Source organism: Echiichthys vipera, assembly GCF_963691815.1.
Source record: "Echiichthys vipera genome assembly, chromosome: X".
NCBI lineage: Eukaryota > Metazoa > Chordata > Actinopteri > Perciformes > Trachinidae > Echiichthys > Echiichthys vipera.
In genome coordinates, this window is record NC_139825.1 from 41,089,463 (window position 1) to 41,114,194 (window position 24,732).

The following is a 24,732-nucleotide window of genomic DNA, read 5'->3' on the forward strand; positions in this document are numbered from 1 at the left end:
TTCTTTCTTTTGGGAAACATATTGTTGTTGCTTTTTCAATATCTAGCAATTGTCATTATTCCATCATCCGTATTATTCTCTTGCATTACCACCATTCAATAGAAAAATATGTTTTATTATGGCTGCAACTGATACACCTGTATGTCCACATTAGGTCGAAAAGTGGCATACTGACATGAAGCAGTTTGACCAGGGGTGTCATTAAAGGGCTGGCAGGGAATGGCACAAACATTAGCCCAAAGTAAGCTGTCACAGTGTTTATAACACACAGGTCTGATATAACTTTTACCACAATAAGAGCTAACAACATCAACCTTTGACCAGCATGTTCTTTTTAGTATATAGTGGTAAAGCAGTAATGGTTTGTGTAACTGAGTAGTTGCTTTTGAAAGGCAATACAAAATTTCAGTAACAATGTGTGTGTCAGACCAAATCATAGAAGAACAAGAGCAATTCCCTCAAGATCAAGAGGCTTTTCTTTGTAGCTGCTGCTGGCAGAGTCGGCTGTTCATTTTCCTCTAACCATTAGAGAAATGTTTCTGAACCACTCAAGCCACAGGCCTGAAAAACCTTATAATGTTTGACTGTGGATACAATAAGTTTGTGGGATGTGTGCTGGTCCGTACCAGCCATTTTTTTTCTTCTTTCATTTTTATCACTGCAATTTGCTGTGATAGTGCAGCTCAGTGTAGGCATGTTTCAGCACAGAGTGGAGGTAGATGCTGACAAGCCTTCTGAATGCCTTTTAGAACCACTGGGGCATTATGGACACATTTTAAAACCTAAGCAAGCATGTAATTACTCACCTTCAGCTGCATTCACATATAATCTTGTCCTATCAAAGCATTGAATCAGGGTAACTGCACACTTTCTGAAATTAATTTGAAGAATGTATTTACATATTAAATATTTTATGGCTAAATGTGATCACTGGTTTTATACATCTAGGATTAGGAAATTGTCAATGACGTGGTCTGACATACCGTATGGCACTTATCGATACCGATACCGAAAAAATCTGTGAAGTTGTTGAGTCAAAACTCAGGTGCGGCACAACCAGGAGTGAAAGAGGAAACTACCAGCCAGAACCAAAGTTACACCTCTAGTTTCCAGGGGGACTGGTCCGTCAGTGCACCACTATGGGAAAGAGATATCTTTATTAAATCAGCGACTCATTCTTTTCACCTGTTTGCAACTCAGCATCCCCACAGACACACACAAGAGAAGGACTGCTCAGCTCACGGTTCAACCAACAGACGTTACTGATTATCAACCTAGATGCCTCTAACAAGTGATTAAAAGAAAAGAAAAGAAGAGTGAGAGTTTTCCCATACGTCCTTTATAGTTGACCGGGCCGTTTATCAAGTTTGGGCAGGAGTATGAGAGAGGAGGATGAGACATAACTTGACAGTTGGTAATCATCGTGGCAGTGAAGATAGGGATCAAAGGCCTGAAGTTAAGCAAGCTGTCAACCGAAAGAAAGGAGGATACTGTTCACTATGGCGGAGGAAACTCTCAGGAAGACGGTCAAGCAACTGAAGAAAGAGAGGACCGTAGCGAAAGCGCCTTCACCAAGCAAGCAAATTACCTGAGCAGAGCTGCAGGCAGGATTGTCAAGCATGAACTACACAATGTGCTCAGCAAGCTCACCTCCCTTGCAAGGCATGTGGGCGATACAGATGGGGACTACAGGGCTGGCCTACAGGCAGACATTGAAGCTGGACTCGAAGAGGATGGGGAAGTCAAGCTCAAAGTCCGGCAGGAGGAGCTTGAAAGAACCAGATGTGATGCAAGACTGGATAAAGTTTGGAAAGCAGTTCAATCCAACCTCTGGCCAAGGTATGGTGAGGAAGAAATAAGCTCTGCAATTTTAGAAGCAGGAAGAGCCTGTGAAAGAGTTTTGGCAATTCCCATGGCGGCTATCAATAGGAATGGCTATGAGCTGTAGCTGGAAGGAGCAAACAGGCTTGTCCAAGATGCAGTTGCAAGCCTGAAGGAGTGGGAAAGATGGATCCCACAGGATCAGACAGGGTGCCTGGAGGGCAAAGTGAAAGACCTGAAAGCCCTCTGCAATGACCTCGAAGCCAGAAGGTCAGAATTCCTTACCACACAAAAAGTAGCAGAGCAGGAGATGAGAGGAGAGCCTCAACCAATGGCAGTTCCACAACCAGTGGTGAGGATAAAGCCAACCAGTTTACTGAAATTCACTGGGTCTAAAAGGAGTTTCCATATATGGAAAAAAGAGACTGGAAGAACCTGTCAAGGAAAGGAGAGCCAACTGGCTCAGTGGAGCTGACTTTACCGATTGGAGTCTTCAGGAATCCTCTGGTGATCAAATCCATAGAGAGCCAACTGCCAGACGACATGAAGAGAGACTGGCTCACATTTATGGTCAATCCTAGAAATGGTGTCATGCCTGACAATCACTTCGACAGCCTTCTAACATTCTTAAAGACTCAAGAAGAAATTTCTACAAAAACTAGAATAACTAGGTTTAAGTGAAAAACTTAAAAGAAAAAAATGAAAAAGAGCTCATTAGCTGATCTTCTATGGTTTAGAGAAGTTCTTCCCCAACAGACCTTTGCAGACCAGAGCACACTGAACTTCTCATCAGCAACTGGGAAGGAAAACTATGTGAAAGTGGATGCTCACATTCATAAGCCTCACTGGGACAAAAAGCACCCCTGGACTAAAGATCCAAGTTCCCTACCCAACCTGGCGGGAGTGGCTGTTAAAGAGGGGATAACTAAAGTTCACAGGTTCGAGAGACTAAGGAGGCAGAGACAGTTAATTCTTCATTCATCTTCAACTGCTTTTCCCTATCGGGATCGCAGGTGGGCTGGAGCCGATCCCAGCTGACATTGGGCGTGAGGCGGAGTACACCCTATCGCGCCAGTCTATCGCAGGGCACATAGAGACAAACAGAGACAGACAACCATTCACACTCACATCCTCAATTAACCTAGCACATGCACGTCTTTGGACTGTGGGAGGAAGCTGGAGAACCTGGAGAAAACCCACGCAGACACGGGGAGAACATGCAAACTCCAGACAGAACCGGAAACCTCTTGCTGTGAGGCGACAGTGCTAACTACCACAACACCGTGCCACCCGGCAGAGACAGTAAGTAAATAAAAAAAAATGTATTGCAAAAATGCTAAATCAAAAATAAACTTGTTTGTTTGAAAGGCTTTTACCTTTATGAGTAACTGTCATTTAGGGGCCTCTACCTATACCTTCTTATCAGAGAGAATAACGTCCCTTAGTCAAGTTTCATTTTTGTCATTGCCTACCGAGAGAAAGCGTTGGAAAGCAGTGTGCACCACCCTGTGCTTATAATTCCTGTGCCTTTTTTTATCCCCGTGTTTTTCCCGTGAGTGATATTCCGGGTATTGAGTTCTTGACTGAAAGTAAGTGTTTGCTCCTTTAACTTATTTCCTTTGTGAGTTTAAAAACACTCCTGTATGTGCCAGTTTGACGTTTAATTTGTGCAACCATGCCATGATGCTAAGTTAACATAGTTCTGTCTTGGTGCTGTGTAGTTGATCAATTGCTCCTCACGTGAGAGAGGAATGTCTGTCATGTGTTTATGTTGGCATTAGGTAGTGCATTAATAACCTGCGGAAGGAGCCGCCCGTCCGGGGTGACGGATCCCCAGCACAGGCTGCGATATGATGGCTGTGTGCGAGTCTCGTCTCCCCACGCTCTCAAAACTGAGGGAGAACATTTCTGTCCTGAAGGCTGACCTCATGGAAAGTGACAAAATTCTCCTGGATCTCTCCAACGTAGCCTCGACCCAATCGAAGCTCCACTCACATCTTAAGGCTTCCGGCGCTGGTGACCAGACCATGAAGGCCGCCGACAACACCACCAGGCGCACCTCCAGGCAGCCCATGGAACAGCGCATTCCCTCCGTACAGCCGCCTCCGCCAGCTGCACCTGTGGCTTAAAGGATACTGCCTGGGGAAAAGTATTCCATTTGTGGACAACTTTACGGCTTTCTTAAACAGACCCATGCTTTTTAAACATGACAGCTTGCACCCTAACCAGAATATACATACTTAAACAAACATATTTCTCCTGTATTAGCTTCTTTGCACTGGCTACCTGTAAAATCTAGAATATAATTTAAAATCCTTCTCCTTACCTACAAAGCTCTTATTGGTCAGGCTCCGTCGTATCTTAAAGAGCTCACAGTACCGTATTATCCGACTAGATCGCTGCGCTCTGAGAATGCAGGGCTACTTGTCGTTCCTAGAGTCTCCAAAAGTGGAATGGGAGGCAGAGCCTTCAGTTACCAAGCTCCTCTCCTGTGGAACCAACTCCCAAGTGTTATTCAGGAGGCAGACAGTGTCTCCATATTTAAGAGTAAACTTAAAACTTTCCTCTTTGATAAAGCTTACAGCTAGGGCTTACGAGCCCTCAGCTATGTTGTTATTTTTAAAGTTGATTTTGTTCTGTTTAATTATGCTGCTATAGGCCTAGTCTGCCGGGGGATAACACTTATCCAGATACTCTGAGCTTCTCTCCTCTCTGTCTGTATCATTCATGTCTCATCAAAGCATGTTACTAATTCAACCTCTTCCCCGGAGTTGTTTGTGCTTTGTTGTTTTGCAGGTCTCTGCTGATCGTGGTGGTGCCTGCTGCCGTGGTCCTGCATGACGCTTCCTGCTACTTCTATAACTATTAGTCATATATACTGTCACTAGTCTTATAAACTATAAATTTGTAGCCATAAAAATACCATCAGTGGTATGTCTTGCTGTATCGTAGCTGCTATTGCCGCTTCTCATCATTGACGTTTGCCATAATCATTATCATTTTCATAATCTATCACCTTAGTTGTGCTTGTTTCTACTATTCTGCTGTATAAACTGCCATAACATATGAGTCATATTCACATTACTATAGATATTATTATAGTTACTGTTACTCTTTGGTTGCTTGCATCTCTAGAAGTGTGTCAGTCTCTCTGTCTTTTGTCTGTCTTTGTCTTTTCTCTCTTTCTCTCCTTTTCTTCCTCCTCAACCAGTCAAGACAGATGTCCGTCCTCCACAGAGCTGGGTCTGTCTGACGTACCTGTCTGTTAAAGTGAAGGTTTTCGTTGCCACCGTACTCTACGGGTTAATTGTTGGGTCTATGTAAATCATAAATAAGTCATAGAGTGTGGTCTTTACCTACTCTGTAAAGTGTCCTGAGATAACTTTTGTTATGATTTGGCACTATAAATAAAATTGAATTGAATTAATAATAATAATAACAATACAAACTAAATAAAGCGAATAAGCAGTAAAAAGGAAAGCAAAAAAAGAAAAACAAGCAAATAGGATCCTCAGAATCCTAAACGATAAATACATGACTCAAATAATATAGTTCATGTTCAAAAGGGTTAGGCAGAAGTTAAAAAACTTTTCTGGTCCTACCCCCTCTTATTTTTTAGAATTATTAATCATAAAAGAATTCAGTTTGAATCATTCGGTATCTTATATTTTGCTTGTGGGTTAAAACAAATCCCAGCAAAACAGTACAAATGAGAAGAACAAGAGATAGAGAAGGGAAAAAACAAAACAAAAAACAAACAAACAAGCAAACACACCAAACAACAGAAATTCAGAGCTCCAGCATTAAATGTTTTGTTACACAGATTGTCTTCCATCATCAATCGATCCCTGCCTTTAAACCAATGAAATGAAGGAAACGTTTGGAGATTCAGTTCCTGGCCAATCAGGAGCCATTTCCAATTTTGATGCTAGGTGTGATCATATTGATCAAATGCTGTATGCTCATTGTAAAAAAAGAACAGAAAATATGGGCTAGGATATTTTTGCTTGGATTCCTTGGATTCCCAGGCCCATTCCAACGATTTGTGTAATAAATTATTTTACTTTTATTATGTTTTCAACGTTATTCGTTGAGATATGCTTGCATGATCAGACTATTTTTATATTTGAACCATCTTGTGTGTCTTTGACTATAGCCTTACTGAAATGTCATTGATTTTAAACCTCAAATTTATAATAATAATAATAATAATAATAAATAAATAAATACAGTAGTAATAGTAATGAATAGCTTATAAAGCCATGAGAGGCCCTATCAGGACCCATTAGCCAATCAGAAGATAGCATTATATATACATACATACATATATATATATACATACACACACACACAAGTAATATATACACAAGAGGTGGTGAACAATGGTTTCTTTAAGCACTTTCACTGCCCAGACAAGCGCTATATAATTCAAACCCATTATTTTATATTTATATTAAGGGCACAACATTTTGTGTGTTAGCTGTCTGTTTTAAGTAATCTTTTAAAAGCCTGTGAATATTCTCATTTTTCCAGGTCATCGGTATCCCCAAAGAAATTTAGTCAAAGCAAATGGACATGGTTGTCTAGGAAGACGTTTCCTGTCGGACCAGTCCCAGCCTGGTAAGATGCGTAAATTAACTGATGAAGCCTCTTGGATGAGAGTCTTCCTAGACAAACAACCAAGTCCAGTTCCTTTTGACTTAAATTTCTTCGGGGATAATTTTTAAAAAGTGGTCATTTTGTCAAAGACTGTATGAATAGATTTTTTTTTACCGTTACTATGTCCAACAGATGAATGACCTCATTGATTTGATAAAACCAACATTGTCATTGGATTACAGCCTCCTCCCAAACATTGACTTTGACGTATGTTCCAATTTTATTTGAACAAAGATATAAAAAGGTATCCATTAATGTCACATTTAACAAAATGTAGCTTACTGTAACTTGATCACTCAAATACAATTACATTAGTTAATTTAATATTAATAAAGCTGGTAATGTGTCCTCTTCCTTGTTTATTTTTTTCCTGTTGTCCTAAACTAAAACGTTTTTCGTTTATGCAAGCCACAATTGACATCCTGGTGAGATTTGAGGGTTTTTCAGAGAAAATCCTTGGAACGATCATCGACTTATCAGGTGCTGGATCAATCAAGATGATTTGACTTACTTTTGTTACTTTTACCATTCTTCAACCATTGGTCGAACAGATTTCCCGGGCCATGTTCTTTTGTCAATGTTGAGAATAAAACAAAATAAATGAAGGAATTGTGACCATGATTTTTTTATTCTCAGCCAAAGTATCATTACTGAAACTAAATAAACATACAATAAATAAAACGGAGAAAATATATGAGTTGGGCAGGATTACTTAGCACCAGGACCGTGATGTATGAAAAAAAAGTAATAGGATATCAGACGATCAGTTTAATCTTGTGTTTTCGTGCGAGGGGGTGTGTCTGCCATCAATTTTTGCGGTTTTCATGTATTTTATGCAAACTTTTTCAAACATCCTAGAGAGATTATCGGATTGATTTCATATTTTCTTGGTATAATCCTCCCACTAATGTAACGCTAACTTGTGAAGGAATAATCAATACCTCAAACGATGACATCATAACTCATGTGACTCCCTGTCATTTTAGGCAGGTATGGTGTTTTTCATAACTTCTAGAAAATCCAACAGATCAATCTCAAATGTAGTCAGCACAATCACAAGACCTTCACAATGCCAAATTTTAAAGCATTTGTGTTTTTACTATTCTGAAGACAACTGATGATCTGGTCGCTACCAGTTACTCTATCGCCCCTAGTGGCAGTAACCACTGGTCCCTGGACAGACCACAGAATCGGCTACAACCCCTGCTGGATGTCTGTCTCGCTCTGTGAGTGACATGTCAGTATGAAGCCACGGCCACTCTGCATCAGGCAGTGATGAAGCAGAGAGAAACTGCACACAGACACACTGCCCCACTGTCACACAAAGTTCTTACAGTAGTGAAAAAGTATTGTTTTTAACGGCTGGCTACCGCGGTACCTTTCTAGTATCGGTTTACCGCGCAACGCTAGTATCAACCAGCGCAAAGTTGAACACAGTCCAGTGAGCAAACTAGATACTGGATATTAGTAAGGAAAACAAGTACAGACAAGTACTATGGAGCAACACTAGTCGTGCACAAAAATGTATAGTATCTCTTCAGAGTAAAGTGTGACCCCATTAAGGAGAGCAGAGGGTCTACTTTTCTCTCACGAGTATTGAAAAGATATCTAAGAACATTCAAATAGGCACCTTTCAGGATGAGTTTTGCTCTTAAAGTAAGGCTGAGTATCTAGGACCATATCTGCCCTGGGGTATGTTCTGATTCCCTGTGATGGCTTTATAACTGAGGGACACTGTGATTGGAATAGGTAGTCATGTGCAATGTTTCCAAGTGTTACCCTGATTTAGATTTGAGATACAGTTCATGAAGTTTCAAGAAGTCACATAGGGCATTCACTCTATCCTCCGAAGTGGACAAACTGAATAAAATACCATTAGGATAAAAACTGAGATTTATTCTGGACACTGATATTTAAAGTTCAGAGCTACAACAGCCTACAACAAAATGAAACAAGGCATCAGTTATTAAAAGTTATAAAAAATATATTGATAACATTTCCTTGTTGAATGCAAAATAATACCCATGATTAGGTTGTGGACAGCACCTTTATGTAAAGGCAGGAACTATGATCAGGTTAAAATAAAAAAAAGCATTAAATCATTTAATGTCTTGAGCGACCTCCTTCAAAGGCATGATGATCCATGTGAGCTGAAAAAGTGAAAGTGATTCATGGTCAGTATTAACCTTTCTGGTAGGCAAGTGTATGCCTAAATTTTCTAGATGGTAACCCATGATTTGCTAAAGGCTATGCATTAGACCTTGAATGGTTAAGGCTAGATGGTTATGGTTAGGTACAGATTTGAATGGCTAAGGCTCGATGATTAAGGTTAAGCATCGATGTCAAATGGTTAAGGTCTGGATAGGTTGTAAAGCAGTGAGTCTCACCCAAATTTTCACAAATCTAGGGTTACCATCTTGACATGACTCATTTAGACCTTGACTACAGAATTACTTTTTTTGTGTATGAATATAAAAAAATCATATACCCATAGATAGTTGTATAAGCCTACAAGTGTTTGTTATGTACCAGTTTAACCTAGTTTCTTTACATTGTAGCTCATCATTTTGAGATCAAACATTTACTTTACAATGACAAGATTAGCCTATGCGGAGCAGGTATGAAGCCATATGGGGCATGTGTATTTGTCTGTGAGGCCTGATTAGCCTACAGCCATGTACACTCCCTAAATCATCCTCTGACATGCTCTGCTTGAACTATGTCCTTCAAATATGTATAGTACAATGCACAATACAGATACACACTTTTTTGACTTTAGTCATGATAGTTTCTAACAAGGCATCTGTAAAGATTCAATTCCTAAATTATAAAAAGGTCCAATACATATAAGTGGAAAACTGTGAATACTTACGCTTATAAAAAACAGCTTTAAAAGATATGTGCGGGAGGAGCTCATAGATTTTCCCCAAGATATTTGCTTCATTAGCAAGAGATGCATCGCTATTCCAGACTTGAACGACATCTTCCCGATCCCGAACGCTAACACTGACACCAACAACCTCATCGTCTGGGAAATAAAAAGGATACAAAGCAGACATTTAATAGATACTCTTCAGTTCAACTGCTATACTGGGAAATAGGCATATTTCTTTTCATACTTAAAAACATAAATATAAATATATATATATATATATATATATATATATAAAAAATTATAGGTTTATAGTAACTCACCTGAGGCACAGTAATCTGCAAACTGCTCCCCGATAGTAGCAAGTAACAATTCTTTCCAAACTGCAGACTGAAGCAAGAAGACGAGCTATCAGGTATTAATAATATTATGTGAGCTTATGTGAAAAGTAGCTTAGCAAAGCACAACACCTACAGTGGTTTCTTTTGGTATTTTCATCTTCCATACTCCTCCTTTTGCGTTGCTTTCTTCTTCCCTGTTGGTGTAATATATATATATGTTTTAATTGATACTAGGAAACTGAGTGACCAGTTTCATACTACACATATACAGAATACATATGTTACTCAAAATCGATGAAAGAGATAAATGTTGTTTGATGTAAAATGTTATCACAATGCAATGTCAGTCAGACTGGGTTGTAAAATCTGTTCATGTACCAAACAGGTAACCTTTAGTATAGGCACTAATAATTATCATGGAGTATGTCTAAGTGATGCTCTTATCGTCTGGAGGAACATTTGTATTACATTTGAACAAGTTAGGCTATTACATTACAGGACAGTTACTGCATGACCTACAGAATTTGACCTTTGTTCATGCAGGGGTGTTAAAGAATATAATCACATTATTTATAATGACATTAGACTCACCACAGTGGCCTTCGTTCTCCGCGCATTAAGTGATAGCTACATCTCAAAGGCAGGGCTGTGGCTGGAGGGATGTTGTTGTATACACTCCAGAATGTCTGCAGACAGAAAAACACGTTGGAAAGAGTTGATTTATTTTCTTAAAACTTCAAGACAAAGTTGCTGTCTTTAGCACAATGGCAGAATATTGTCTCCTTCATTGAGTTTATATTTGGTTTGTCAACACTACAGACAATGCTAATAAAGCCAAATATGAGCAACCATGCAAAAAGCAACACACTTATTTAAGGTGAAACTACAAGCCAGTTTAACTTCTACTAAAAAAACTTAGACACCATTGCAAAATATTTCTAACTTAGATGCTGTTGTATAGGTCCACAGATGGGATGCTAGGGTCACTCTTGCCACAAAACAACATGTTAATCAACAGGGACTTTGCACATTTGCAGTAACTATATTCTGAGACAGTTTGAAAGTCACTGGAAAAAGCTAGTGAAATATGGTGTCCATAAACTGTGCACTACATCAAATGGTTTTATCTTTTTTCCCACCACTTGTGCCTACTGTAGCTTTTAGTGCAAATCAATGGCTTACTTTCTTGCCTCAAGGAAGCTCTTCTCAAGCAAATTTGACTCCTAGCATATATAAAGATGATAAAGCTCTTTAATCTGACCCCAAATCTCACCTGAACACTTTGCACGGTGTAGATTTTTTTCAGACTGGATTCGCATTGTGCAGCCGTCGTACCTGGTAATGACCTGGAAGACAAGTGAATACTGTTTTAGCCTAGGATGAGTAATGATAAACTGATGGAAGAAGGAAAGAATCAAGCTGACTGTGCTGCACACACACACACGATCATCCTTTGTTTTTTGTTTTCTTGGTCAGCTAATCTATTTTAATAATCTCATGGAACCTACTTTCATGCCAACATAGAATATATAACAGTGAACTAACAAGTTATATACAAGTTAAAACCCAGCCTAATGGCTAATAAACATCAGCCTTTTAGGGATCCCATGTTTTTTTAATGTTCATATTTTGTTTTAAGCCATCGCTTCTTTGGGCATACATGTTTCCGAATCATAATTCTTATTCCAGTCCAGTTACCAGCCGCAACAGTGATGCTGATATGGTATTTTTCACCTTGTGCGTCTGTAGACCAGTTCATATTGCCTGGTTGTTGTAGGGTTGTTGCACCTTTTTTTACACCCCGCTGTCTGTGTGAAAGGCAGAGAGATGGAAAGAGAGGACAGATCTGTTGCGCCTCTGAGATATTTGCAGAGCTGCAACAGCGCAGGGCTGCATCTGTGTGAATGTAAAAGCTGGCAGGGTGGAACGACCCACAGGAGTGATGCCCAAGTCAACCCACAGCCAGGTCAAAAAGCAGTGTTCAGAGGAGCCTAACTTACAGAAAAATTGTGTGTAATAGTCCACCATTTCTTACCCTCTCTATTTTCACACACACCTGTCCTCTCTACTGACAGTAATGCTACTATAATGTATAAAGGGGGTGGTTTTTGGGTCAAGTCCGGTTTGAGTAGTTGTACAGTGTGGATCAGCTCACACACACTAGATGCCGACGCCTCTTTTGCTTGCAGAATGCCATCATTCTGTGGTTCTGTGTGATGTGATTCTGCAGACACCAACTGTAGCAGGAACTAACACGGTTTTGAGTACTTTGCTATGTGTTTATACTGTATGTCTGTCATGAAACTTTACAGGCATACAGTTGAGAAAAAACTGAAGGTCGAGGTCTAAGATGGGTATGGTCTAAGCAAAAGTGGGGAGTAGGAAGTAGGGAGGGGGTCATTATTAATTATACTTTTGATTCTTTTTTCTATCAACTGTTTAATGGTTATATAGCGGAAAACGTCCATCACAAGTTCTGCAAGCTCAATGTAACATCTTCAAATGTCTTTATTTTGTCAGACCAACAATCCACAACCCACATACACTCACTGGCCACTTTATTAGGTGCACCTGTCCAACTGCTCGTTAACGCAAATTTCTATTCATGTCAGCAACCACCTGCATTTAGGCATGTAGACATGGTCAAGACAATCTGCTGCAGTTCAAACTGAACATCAGAATGGGGAAGAAAGGTAATTTAAGGGACTTAGAACGTGGCATGGTTGTTGGTGTGAGATGGGCTGCTCTGAGTGTTTCAGAAACTGCTGATCTACTGGGATTTTCATGCACAACCATCTCTAGAGTTTACAGAGAATGGTCCCAAAAAGAGAAAAGATCCAGTGAGCGGTGGTTCTGTGGGAGCAAATGCTTTGTTTTAGCCAGAGGAGAAGGGCTGGTTGGAGCTGATAGAAAGGTAACAGTAACTCAAATATCAACTGGTTACAACATCTGTGAACACACACCACCTACTTTCTAGCAGATAGGAACAGCAGCAGAAGACCACACTGACACTTTATTAAGCACCAGGTGCACCTAATGAAATGGCTGGTGAGTGTATATCTATTTTAAAATAATGTAAAATACAGAAAAGCTGCAAGTCATCCTACATGAGAGGCTGGGACCAGAGAACACCTCATGTTTATGTAATAAAACAGCTTTCAATAAAAAGACTAATAAGTTAATAGACTATAACTGTTGAAGTGTTATTTGGGTCTGTGGTCTGGGGATTCTTCAGCAATTTGAAAGGTTTCAGGTGAAGGCTTTTAATCATTAATGTCACGCTTTTTTCAAGTCAACTCGTTCAGCAAACAAATAAAGACGACTAATACTCAGTGTCATCAGAACTTTGGAAACCTTTGCTCTGAGGCGAAAGGTAAAACAATAAACAGGGCAACAGCCCCATGGTCTCATAAAAGAGAAGGAAATGCAAAACTAAAAGTATGACACTTTGTACCAAGGACTCTTATTTTGCTAAGAAAATGTCCACAGGTACGATACAATGTAGCCAGCGCTCTGAATATCCTCGCATGTCTACACTAGCCTAACTTATCGAGCTACTGGAATACGTGAAGCGTGTATTACTTAACTGTGCCACTTTTTAGACCACCATGTCCACCCTGTCATGCTCATCTGCAGGGAAACACAGCTTGAGTCACTTCTAAATATAATTTAAATACCAAAAACAACAACAAGGTAAACCTGTCCACTGTGTGACGTAGAATAATTAAATTGCATAACTACATAGTCGTGAAAATGGGAACTTTCTAACGGTCTTTTGCATAGAAGGTCATGTAACACCCTCCCGCTACATTTGCCCCTGGAGGCCTACGGAAAGCTGTGGTCTTGACTCATATTTTTCGTCTATCATTCCTGCTCGTTCTCGGGCTTTAAACTCACAGACAACACAGAAGAACTGAGAATTACTTACCTGTCCAGCCAAAACGTCCAAGGTGAGTGCAGCGGCAGCGTCGTCGCCTCGTCTTCTCGGTGTTTCTTTGTGATGTTTTCCAACTCTTTCTCGTCGATGTCAATGTTTTCAGAGGAAACTGTCTGGCCGCTGAGGCCGCCCCTGTCCATCTGTAGCTCTGTCTGACCCACAGGAACCGCCATTTCAGCAGACAAAAGGCTAACGTTTTTATATATCTCCTCTAGGAATCTTCTTAATGAGGAAACCGGTTTGGCTTTATCTTCAGATACTGAAACACACACTACCGCCTTTACGCCTACCGACTGCTGACGTCTCTGCGTCACTGGGCAGAAACGTCGCAGTTGGTCCATCCCAGAGAGCAGGAAAAAGAGAAAGAGATCTCACTCTGTCTGTTTTTGGGTAGCTGATTACAAATCCCCCACCAGTCTCAACTAGACTGGATAACTGGCCCTTCATACATATGGCTGAATACACAATACATACAACTGCCATTCTAGAAAAGATCAGCTTTAGTAAGTGATGATCTATGCCTAGGGTAAACGTTTTTAATACAATTGTTGTTTGCAACTGTAGTGGCTTTAAAATGTAAGTTACTCTTACACATATTACTATGGGTTCTTTGCACTGCCACACACTTACTTACCATAATATCAACACTATCACAACTATGTTTATATATAAACAGTAATAATTTACCTGTAGGCTTATAGTAGAGCTTGATACCAGATGAGATTAGCTTATTAAATATATTATTTGCATCAGCATACAGGTATATGCAAGGTTACAATAAATATACATATTATGTCAACCAGAGAGCACAGGCAAGTTAATTAATCTGTAAAGCATTTCCACTATACTTTATGGGATTACTATTATATGTGTTACCATTATACTTGTGACTCTGAGTTAAAGCATCATTTTTGCACCATTTTCTTGTTATTTCAGTATTGAACATTACAGCCATACTTTATTTCACTGTGAAATGTATTGTCTCTATGGCCAGCTCCAGCTCTCGAGATAATTTCATAAGGTCCTGGACCTTTTTTTTTATTTTTATTATTGTATCCGGCCCTTAAATATCTGTTTTTATTTTGGCTTGTTTTTTGGTTGCACCCCCCGAGCTTTTCTTTTTTTTTTTTAGAGATTAATGTGACTGCTTCCTTACTTATCAGCAATGACAAAATTAATCTTTGAAGGAATACAATCACAGGAGGAGGTATAACCATAGCCTGTATTAAAAAATGGAATTAGTATCTCTGTTGGGGTCCTTTCTCTCAACTTGATCCAATCGTTCTTGCCTCTGGGAGTCGCCATCTTGTTGGACTTTGACTCCTCCTTATTTCCTCTTACCAAAAAAGGGCATTGATGTGACGTTGGGGGGAGGGAGATATGTATTAGCCACATTAGCTCATATTAGCTCCACTGCCCTGGAGCTAGGCTAACAGAACACGTTACTAGATAAACGGGAGTGGGAGTCAGTGTTGAGATTATTTTTCCAGGGCCGGGAGTTTTTTAGAGGGCAGAGACACACGGCACTCTGTGTCTTTAGCGGAGAGCATAACAGAGCTAACATTAACATGGTGTGTTCCTGAACCATCTGTTTCTACAGTCGATCGAAGAGAAAACTATCTTGTCACTGATGATGACACGACCCCCACGAATGACCACAGTCCAGGTCGAGATGACGGAGTTAGCATGCTAATCCAGACAACTAGCCTCCGAGGAGAAGTGAGGGTCAGGGGCTGACTGTCACTCAAAAGGCTGTGCCCCTAATTATTCATAATCTTTTACCTCTAATAAAATAAAAACTAGCCTGTTACCAAAAAATGAACCCCCATCAGTGTTGTCATGGTGTTGTGACCTAAACATACAGACTAGAATGTGTTTTTGCACCTTTAAACAGGTTTAATTATGCTGTGAAAACAGCCTGTTTAACATGGGGGACAATGAGAAACTGCTCTATTGTTCAAACTGCTCTTACTGGACACTGGGAGAACTGAGGTTTTTAGCACTTCTATATTTGATCAACCAGGAGGTCGTGGGGGCTTGGGTATAACGTGGATCAGAATAACACCAGGGGAGAGGAGAGGGAAGGGAGAGGGAGAGAGCACAAGTAGCTCAGCTCCAGATTGAATAAAGCTGAAAAGTAGCGTATTGTTTTATTCTTTTTCTGCTGGCACCACCAAGAGAGAGACAACTCGATCAGTCGAGGTCCTGAGTCCTGAAAATGTTTCAAGCAAAGTGCTGCCCTGAATACTAAACATGTTTTATCTGTAAACCTGAAAAGTGTAGGGCCCAAATGGACTCGTTTTTTGTTTGTTTTTATTTTTTTTGTTGAGTGAGGCATCATCTCATTACACTATCTTCAGCATCAAACACCTGGTTGACTGTTTTAGGGCAATTTAGTCAAACTACTCAGTCTACCAAAACAGTTCTTTGGACATTTAAGCATTTAAGTTTTAAGATAAGAAGTTTCAAAGCTCCAGCAATCAAAGACCCTGTTTCCATTTGGTGAAAACATCCCAAATCAAAATCAAATCAAATCTCAGCTGCTAACCATCCGGGCAGATCCTTACTTTGAAAGTACCGAACCCATTTTTAAACTTAACCACCTCTCATCTAATACCTGAATAACATTTTTGTACACAATCATGGTTTTACAAGTAGGAAATTAAATTATTATTACCATCTATTGCTAGGTTAGGGTCAGATTGATCCACTTGTGTTACTGGGATTCAGTATCTGCCTGAACATCCTTCTTTTATTATTCCTCTGGACTTCTTTTCCAGCTCCAGTGGTCACAGCGTAATATATGAAAACCTAGCCAGGCTTGGAATGGCAGATGTTACAAAGTATGTGACTTTGGCTGAGCATGGCATGACGAATAGGGGCTCTGTTTATGGAGTAAGACAGCTGTGAAAAGATATGTCCATGATTAAAAGATTTGCCCAGGATTCAAACCATTCGTATTCATAAATAAAAAAGTTGTACACAAAATTTTGCTGTCATACACAAGTCTGAGAAATTGTTTGGGTTAGGATTGTTTTTACGTGAGTGCCCACCAGCTCACAGGCCCAAGGGGAAGAACACAAGCACCTGAGAGGCATGAACTGATGAAGCCTCTTGGATGAGACAAATAACCAAGTTCAGTTGCTTTTGACGGAAATTGCTTTTGGGATATTATTATTCAAGGTCTGAAAAGACTTGTATTTTTGTTATTTAGACTAGTTTAGTCATTAGCCAATAAAAGCTCTAAATGCCTTTTTTTTTTTTTTTTTAATTTTGGGAGAAATGTTGTCAGTAATTGATAGAATAAAACAAAAAAAAATGTACCGTTATTTAATTTTACTCAAACACATACCTATAAATAGTAAAACCAGAGAAACTGATAATTTTGGGAGTGGTCTCTTAATTTTTTCCAGAGCTGTATATGCCAATCATTAGCATTCAAGTTAATACAACAAATATCAATTATTATATAATTATTATTTATTATTATTATTACTATTACTATTACTATTACTACAGTCAGGACTCATGCAAACCACACTTGAGCGCCTGATCTCAAGCAAATGATTGCAAGCAAATAATAATAATAACTCTTATAGGGCTTTATTGAGTGTTATCAATGTCGGTCTGTTATTTCTGTTTATTTGACCGCCACTCAAAGAGGCTACGGAGGAACTATGCAGGAAGTTTTCCTTATGGCTCTTTTTTTTACATTGATTAAACTGTTTCAGAGTAATAGTGCTGGTTAAATAAATGACTAGTTGTGTGGAGAATGGAGCCTCAGACCCGTTGTCCCAGCTCTGGTCTCTGCAGCACTGCAACACAAATGCACACCGTAACACCTAATCTCTTGTTTATGACAGATGACAATAGACAAATATACACGTGGTAATGTTTATGCTTCGTTGTAAACGACTGCATGTGACCGCGAACAGAGTCAGCTAAGAGAAATTGAAACCGGACTTATACAATGGAAAGATTTATACGCCAGGTGACATAATTTATAAATCATTAAAAGACGTATTTTAACATTATATCTCAAATTAGTTTTTGTTTTCATCAGTGCTAATTAGCTAGCTTAAGCCAACTTCTATTGCTAATAGCTAATGCAAGTACTAACTGAGCATCACCGGCGGGCATGTTGTTAGCTTCTAAGCTAAAGCAGTATGTCTTCACGTCCATAAACTGCATATTATTTAAAAACAGTACAATTTCATGAAATAAATAACTCAATAAAAATGAATAAATGTTGGATGTGTTATTGACTTTAGCTGTGATGATGCTTCCCCTGAGTTGACGCCGGTGTCAGTGGGTGCAATGCACTGTCAGCCATCCTCGACTTTGGCGCATCATTCGGGGTGCGATTACTTTCCCCTGTGACCTGCCTGTGACCTATGTGGCTTTTTCTACTCGTACCCACAAACTGAATTCGTGTTCACAGGTGAGACTTCATAGTCGTAGAAACTAGAGTTGTACTCACAGCTTTTAGATTCATACTCATAAAAACAATCGTAACCCGAACAATTTCTCAGACTTGTGTATGACAACAGAATTTTGTGTACAACTTTTTCATTTACAAATACGACTGGTTAGTTAATCATGGACACATCTTTTTGACAACTGTCTTACTCCATATCTGTTCAGTTGTTGACATTTGTCTGAAGACAGCTTTGAGGGCGTGTATCCCTGATTTCTTCTGTGCTCATGATGGTCCTTGGAGCTGGCTGCAGGGGGTGCTGGTGAATCACTGCAGCTTTGTCACATGATGGCAACTGTGATTCAGAGTACACCTTTTATTATTATCATAACATATTCTAGATTATTTGATACTGGACTGTCTTTGTCCTGAAAAGTCATACTGCATGTGCTTTTCAGAAAAACATAACAATTTATTGTCCTAGAGGTTTTTAATAATACAGATGCATGTCAAATCCTCTTCCACTTCTCTTATAGGCATCAAATATAAAACTGTGTCAGACCCACTTTTCCTCTGCACATCTATCCTCTGAGACAACACTGTATGTATTATGAATCTGTTTACCTTATTTGAACCCACACTGTTAGCTCTAACTGTCAACCATCTTTTGCACCAGCTGTAGCTGTGTGATGCCTTTCATTCTGAATTGTGGCTATGATGGGATTGGGAGCATATCAGTCAGTGAAACATATAATTAAGCCTTTTAGGGTGACTTATAGCAAAACATAGCCACATGGCTCATGTGCAGATATGAATCATTGTAATAAATGGGGGTGGGGGGGGCTTGTAATAATTAAATTGCTCGGTGTACCTTATGTGTATTCAAACCAATAAGGGCAGACAGTAGATAGTAGTTTGGTTGGTTTAATAAGTGGGCAATGTCATTGTTCTATGGAGTCATAAAAAGACATAAGCCATAAACATGGGTTACTGTTACAGAATTACCTACGTATGACCATAAGTCTTGTGAAGTCTTTGATTATTATAATTTACAACCATTTTTTTGTCTTTTAAAAAACACATTTTATTAAAGGGCTGTACACACAGTAGTTCAATATTATAAGTGGTTTGTGTGTGTGCATATGTGTGTGTTTCTAAATGTTTTTCTAGCAATAATATTATTAGACAATTAAGTAGGCTTGACTCTAAGTTCCAATACTCCTATACCCAGTGATATAGCCTGCAATATTGCTATATTTGATTTGTTGTCACATATTGTGTTATTAAGTTATATCCATCTCTATGAATCTGTCAACATTTGCATCTCATCAGTGCATGGAGACAGGGTTCCTATAGGTCTAGATTGCAGTAGACAAGGACCGGCTGATGACTGATCCCAGGTCTGCTCACTACATGCAAGCGGACGTGCGTCGCATAGACTCGACGCTGCTGTGTGATCCACCAACGGACCCACACTGGCGCTCCCACCTCTGCGAGCTTCCGATCACCCACTCGGCTTATACAAACATGTTTGCTTTTGTAGGCTACATATAGCCATATGTTTAGCTGCCGTTGATGAGGCTGTGTGTGCATAATTGCGCCTTGCTTCCGCATAACCCTGTCTGCTTTTTTATTCCTCAAGACGAACGGGAGACCTCCGCCGTGGGTGGAAATTGAGATGTGTGTTCTGAGTCGCTTGCCGGCTAAATTGATGCCTTCAGAGATGGGATGCCTCTATTTAGCAGGGACTGGAACAACAGACAGGGGTGCTTTTTGTACCGGACACTTGTGAGATGAAGGACAAGAAGAAAAAAAAGAAATAGATGCTTTTTGTTTGTTTTTGGTGGCACATCGGGATGGATGCGAATCGGTGTTGAACGGAGGCTGCAAGTTGAATTTATCCCTGAGTGTTTTTTATGTTAACGGGGCGGCGGGTCGTGTTGATTTTGTTTTCCTTTCAGCCTTGGCAAGATAGGCTACTACCGCTCGTCGATAAATTGATGTGGGCATACACACTACCTCGGCTGCATAGATGGCGAACACAAGTGAGTTTGGGGGGAGCAGCCAGCTGTCCTTACTGAGCTATGCGCCCACGGCCTCTGCGGTCAAGCTGGCCTCCCTGGGTCTGATCATGGGCATCAGCCTGCTGGGCAACGCGTTGCTGTCACTGCTGCTGTTGAAGGACAGCTCGCTGCACAAGACTCCCTACTACTTCCTCCTGGACCTGTGCCTGGCAGACGTGCTCCGCTCTGCCGTGTGTTTCCCCTTCGTGATGGCATCGATCAGCGGCGGCTCCACCTGGCCGTACAGCGCACTCAGCTGCAAGATCGTCGCCTTCATGTCGGTGCTCTTCTGCTTCCACGTCGCCTTCCTGCTCTTCTGCGTCAGCGTCACCCGGTACATGGCGATCGCCCACCACAGGTTTTACTACAAGCGGATGAATCTGTGTACGTGCGTGGCGGTGATCTGCATGGTGTGGACTCTCTCCGTGGCCATGGCTTTCCCACCGGTTTTCGACGTGGGCACCTACAAATTCATCCGTGAGGAGGAGCAGTGCATCTTCGAGCACCGCTACGTGAAGGCGAACGACACTCTGGGCTTCATGCTGATGCTGGCCGTCATCGTGGGGACGACCCATGTGGTTTACATAAAGATGCTGTGCTTCGTCTACGATCACCGCAAGATGAAGCCGGCTCAGCTGGTCCCTGCCATCAGCCAGAACTGGACCTTCCACGGCCCCGGAGCCACCGGGCAGGCCGCCGCCAACTGGATCGCCGGCTTCGGCCGCGGACCCACCCCGCCGACTCTGGTGGGCATCAGACAAGCTCTGCACCCCGGCAACAGGAGGCTGCTGGTGCTCGATGAGTTTAAGATGGAGAAACGGATCGGGAAGATGTACTACATGATCACGCTGACTTTCCTGATTCTGTGGGCTCCTTATATAAGCGCCTGCTACTTGAGAATATTTGTGCGAGGAGCTCCGGTTCCGCAGCTCTACCTTAGCGCTGCGGTTTGGATGAGCTTCGCCCAGGCAGGTGCGAACCCCATCATCAGCTTCCTGTTCAACAAGGAGCTCCGGGTGCGCCTCAAAGCCTGTTTCCCCTGCTGCCTGGGAACACAGACACCCATGGAGCCATATTGTGTCATCTGAACCGTACACGGCCCAAACTGCCAAAGACACATTGCATTTTGTTTCAGAATGTACGCAGACTGGTCCACAAAATGTGTTTTATTTGTACATGCACACAGGGATGTTGTGGAGGGTGAATACACTTCAGTTCATTTTACCAGCACTTTTATTTATGGCAAAAACTTTACCTACCATTTTTATCTGACAAAAACTTGAATATGATATATATTGCTCATCAGAATCAGACAAGGTAAAGCTATATTAACCCTCATCCTACCAACATATTAGCCCCAAGACGAAACAACCATCATAGCAAACTGTTAACTTATTCCTTATCAAAACATTATTAGTTGTGTAATTAATGTAATCTTAAGGGGAAAAGGATAAATATTATTTTAGGAATGTTAATTTGCATGCTGTGTAAAATGGAAATAGACAGAGCACGTGATGAAATCTGTGTCTGTTGCATCTGCTTCTCCTTCACTAGACTGCCTCTACCACCCTGATAGTGTGTGATACTACAAATCAGCTTTTGACAGGGGTCCCATATATATCCCAAATACCTTGGTATTAAAACAGACAACAATGATGTGGAGTTATGAACAAATTTATTGTCAACGTCATGAACCATTGGAATGATGGAATAAAGCACCTGTGAGATATGACAAAAAGTATACATCTGATGTCTGCAGGTATCCAGTTGGCAGGATGAGGGTTAAGGGATGGAAGCATAATGTGATGCTTTTCCAAAATCACTTTTGAGACCATTTCATTTGCCCCTCATACTGTAGGTAGCCTCTGTGACAGTTATTGGTCATCTTCTGTCATGCCCTTGGGGACATTTTTATTATCCACTACAATATTCTACATGAATGTCACTTTGGGCGATCTGTTTGTATATTTTATGAAATTATATGCCAGTACATCAATTTAATGTTATTTGCATTTTACAGAACTGATGACTGAAACTCAACAGAAGTATTTTATCATCCGATAAGTCTCTAGCATATGTGGCACTTGGTTTCTAGTCGTTTGGATACCACAAATGAGATACAGATCTCAGTATATTTTTAACGAGGACAGCATCACATTTGTAAATACTGTAAAGCCTCTTTTCCTCGTTCCTTCTGCTTTTTTAACCAGATATGTTGTATATTTCATGAACCCATGGAAAGATTTGTGTTGAAAATGTGTTAAAACTCATCTTAAAGGTATATTTATTATTACTTTAATTTCTTATTCTTCTTCATGAGTCAGTTGTGTTAAGAAATGGGTTCATTTGCTTTCCCATCTGGATATACAGATATTCTTTTCTACGGATATAGACATGAAAATATTACAATTTGGTGCTTTGGAAAGGGTGTTTGCATTGTTTGTATTTCTTAGCAAATAAAGAAGAAATGGATGACTTTTTGTTTGGGTTCCATAATCTGTTTTATCAAGTTGTCTTAACTTGATCTGGTTCTACGCTCGATAGCATGCTCACCAGCTCTGGTGAGCATGCTATCGAGCCCCTCAGCACTCTGCCCTATGTGCTCTGATCAGTGTTTTCTCCTGTTTTCTGCAGCCCCTTGAGAACATGTGTGAGATTGTTACATTGGTTTTTAAATGGAGAGGTTGATAGACATGTTTAAAGATTTTCCAGTTGAAAAAAAAAAGTTGCACCCCTTGAGCAAAGTGTCTGCTAAATCAATACAGACATCGTTATCTAAGTGTTTCTATTGTGGATTTATCCTTATCAGGGCTAAATCACCTCGAAGGAACTGAGGCCATGTCCTTGGTATTTATTCTGGGACTTTAGACGTTTTAAAAGGGCACTTCAGCAATTTAGGTTGGGGAACTCAAAAGTGAGAGATTAAGGCTTTGATTGGACGCTTTTTGCAAGTTGCAAAACTGAAGGTGTACCGCGCTGCTTTTTAAAAGACAATTTAAAAGACAACGTGTTGTTTCTAGGAAACCGTTCTGTAAATCACTGCCTCTCAATTCAGGTGAATGGACAATGGGAAAAAATGCAAAGGACGCCAGCCACTTTTCTGCTCTGAGTTGAAGTTTTTTCAACTCAAAGTTCAGGATACTCCTGCAAGAAACACAAAGTACATAGAGCATATAAACATGTGGCACTCAGCAATGCAAAAGTAGTGAGCAAAAAGTTTCACTCTCATTAAAAACAATTATAGAAAGTTGCTCCATGCTGCTTAAAAAGTGGTCTGAAGGAAGAATGGTCAGAATTGAAGTAGAAAAGGCAGAATTATCTTGATTTGTTTGCTCATAATCACATATCCCATTAAGCAACTGGATAGCAAACAGGACAATAAATGTTTTTATTGCACATCGCGATAACTGTGAATTTTGATCACATACTATACTATGACTCTTTCATAAAGAGGGCCTCATGATTTATGATTATCTTATTTGACATTGTTTGTTCTTCACACAGAAAAGTTGTGTCCTATCTATGAACAGAATATATTTTTCTTAAAAAAATATTAGGTTAAGCTATGCCAGTGTGTTGTAGTGTCATTTTAAGAGTCTTAAGTATATTTTTATGATAATCTGGATAATATCTTGTATCCCAATTATTTTGGATTAGACAATTAAAAATGTGCATTTTACACTGATTCCAGTATTTTGAGGCTCAATATATTTGAATTCTTGTCATTGAGGAGAATGCTTTCAGCAGTGATACCTTCATGTTGGTAAAATAGTAAAAGTAACATATAAATTAACAGATGACTACAATACAATACAATGTTTCCTACCATTGAAAAATCCTCTGCTGTCAAACTAATTTTAGTAGGTGAAAACAAACAGCTGCAGGTCACATATGTGGCTACGAGCACCAAATAGATGCTTCATTAAAAGTTAGAGGTTGGACATTTCCTTCTCAACAGAGCACTTACTAAACAGCTATTATTGAGTTGTTTCAATGGGCCGTGTGTCTGGCACCTGCTTTTTCATCGAATACCCCCAAAACCCAATTTACTCTTCCCTCCTTAAGCCAGTAGCAGGCTATTGATTCAGCTAATTGCTCTTGCATTCATTGACACTGGCCTTGATTACACCAAACCACAGCTTTTAAAGGCTGAGCAGTTTTCTCAGTACACTTTAATCACTGTTATTTAGTGAGGTGTTTCTGAGCACTCTGATCTACCGTATACAATGCTGAGCTCCTGAACACACTGTCTGCCCTCAGTGCATCCATAACCATTAGCATCACAACATCCCTGCTTTTTCCTGACAGCTGGCTGTGCTCTGTTACTAGCGTGCTGAGGTCTCATGGTATATTTGGCATGGCTCCTCAGCTGCAGGAAGCACCTCACCTGCACGTGTTCTCGTGCAATGCAAATGCAGGTCGGATATTTTTGGTACATCGTGTTGTGTTCTGGCTATGCAGGCTCTGCTGTGATGCAGGGGAAATGTGACTCTTTTTGCTGGGATTTACTGCGGGCTCTTTTATTGACCTTTTCAGTCTTTCTAAAACTCCGACCTCTGTCCTCCTCACTGAGTTTTCCTAAAATACAATTTGAATATTTGGAAAGGTAGCTTTAATCGGTA

The 24,732-nt window shown here is 40.2% G+C and overlaps 2 protein-coding genes across 2 annotated transcripts; one reads left to right on the top strand and one right to left on the bottom strand.

Annotated features, from left to right (window-relative positions):
- Window positions 1-8,488: 8,488 nt before the first annotated feature.
- Window positions 8,489-13,849, bottom strand: LOC310965024 (eukaryotic translation initiation factor 4E type 3-like). The gene is made up of 7 exons (XM_083938406.1): window positions 13,622-13,849; window positions 10,967-11,039; window positions 10,285-10,379; window positions 9,827-9,887; window positions 9,676-9,742; window positions 9,353-9,508; window positions 8,489-8,630 (listed from the first exon to the last, which is right to left on the bottom strand). The coding sequence occupies exons 1-7, from the start codon at window positions 13,801-13,803 to the stop codon at window positions 8,584-8,586; spliced, it is 681 nt and encodes a 226-aa protein (XP_083794532.1). The 5' UTR covers window positions 13,804-13,849; the 3' UTR covers window positions 8,489-8,583.
- Window positions 13,850-19,962: 6,113 nt separating this feature from the next.
- gpr27 (G protein-coupled receptor 27) lies at window positions 19,963-21,198 on the top strand (the record flags this gene model as incomplete). Its single annotated transcript, XM_083938637.1, has 1 exon — window positions 19,963-21,198. Exon 1 carries the CDS (start codon window positions 20,080-20,082, stop codon window positions 21,196-21,198), a length of 1,119 nt encoding a protein of 372 aa, XP_083794763.1. The 5' UTR covers window positions 19,963-20,079.
- Between the last annotated feature and the right edge of the window lie 3,534 nt (window positions 21,199-24,732).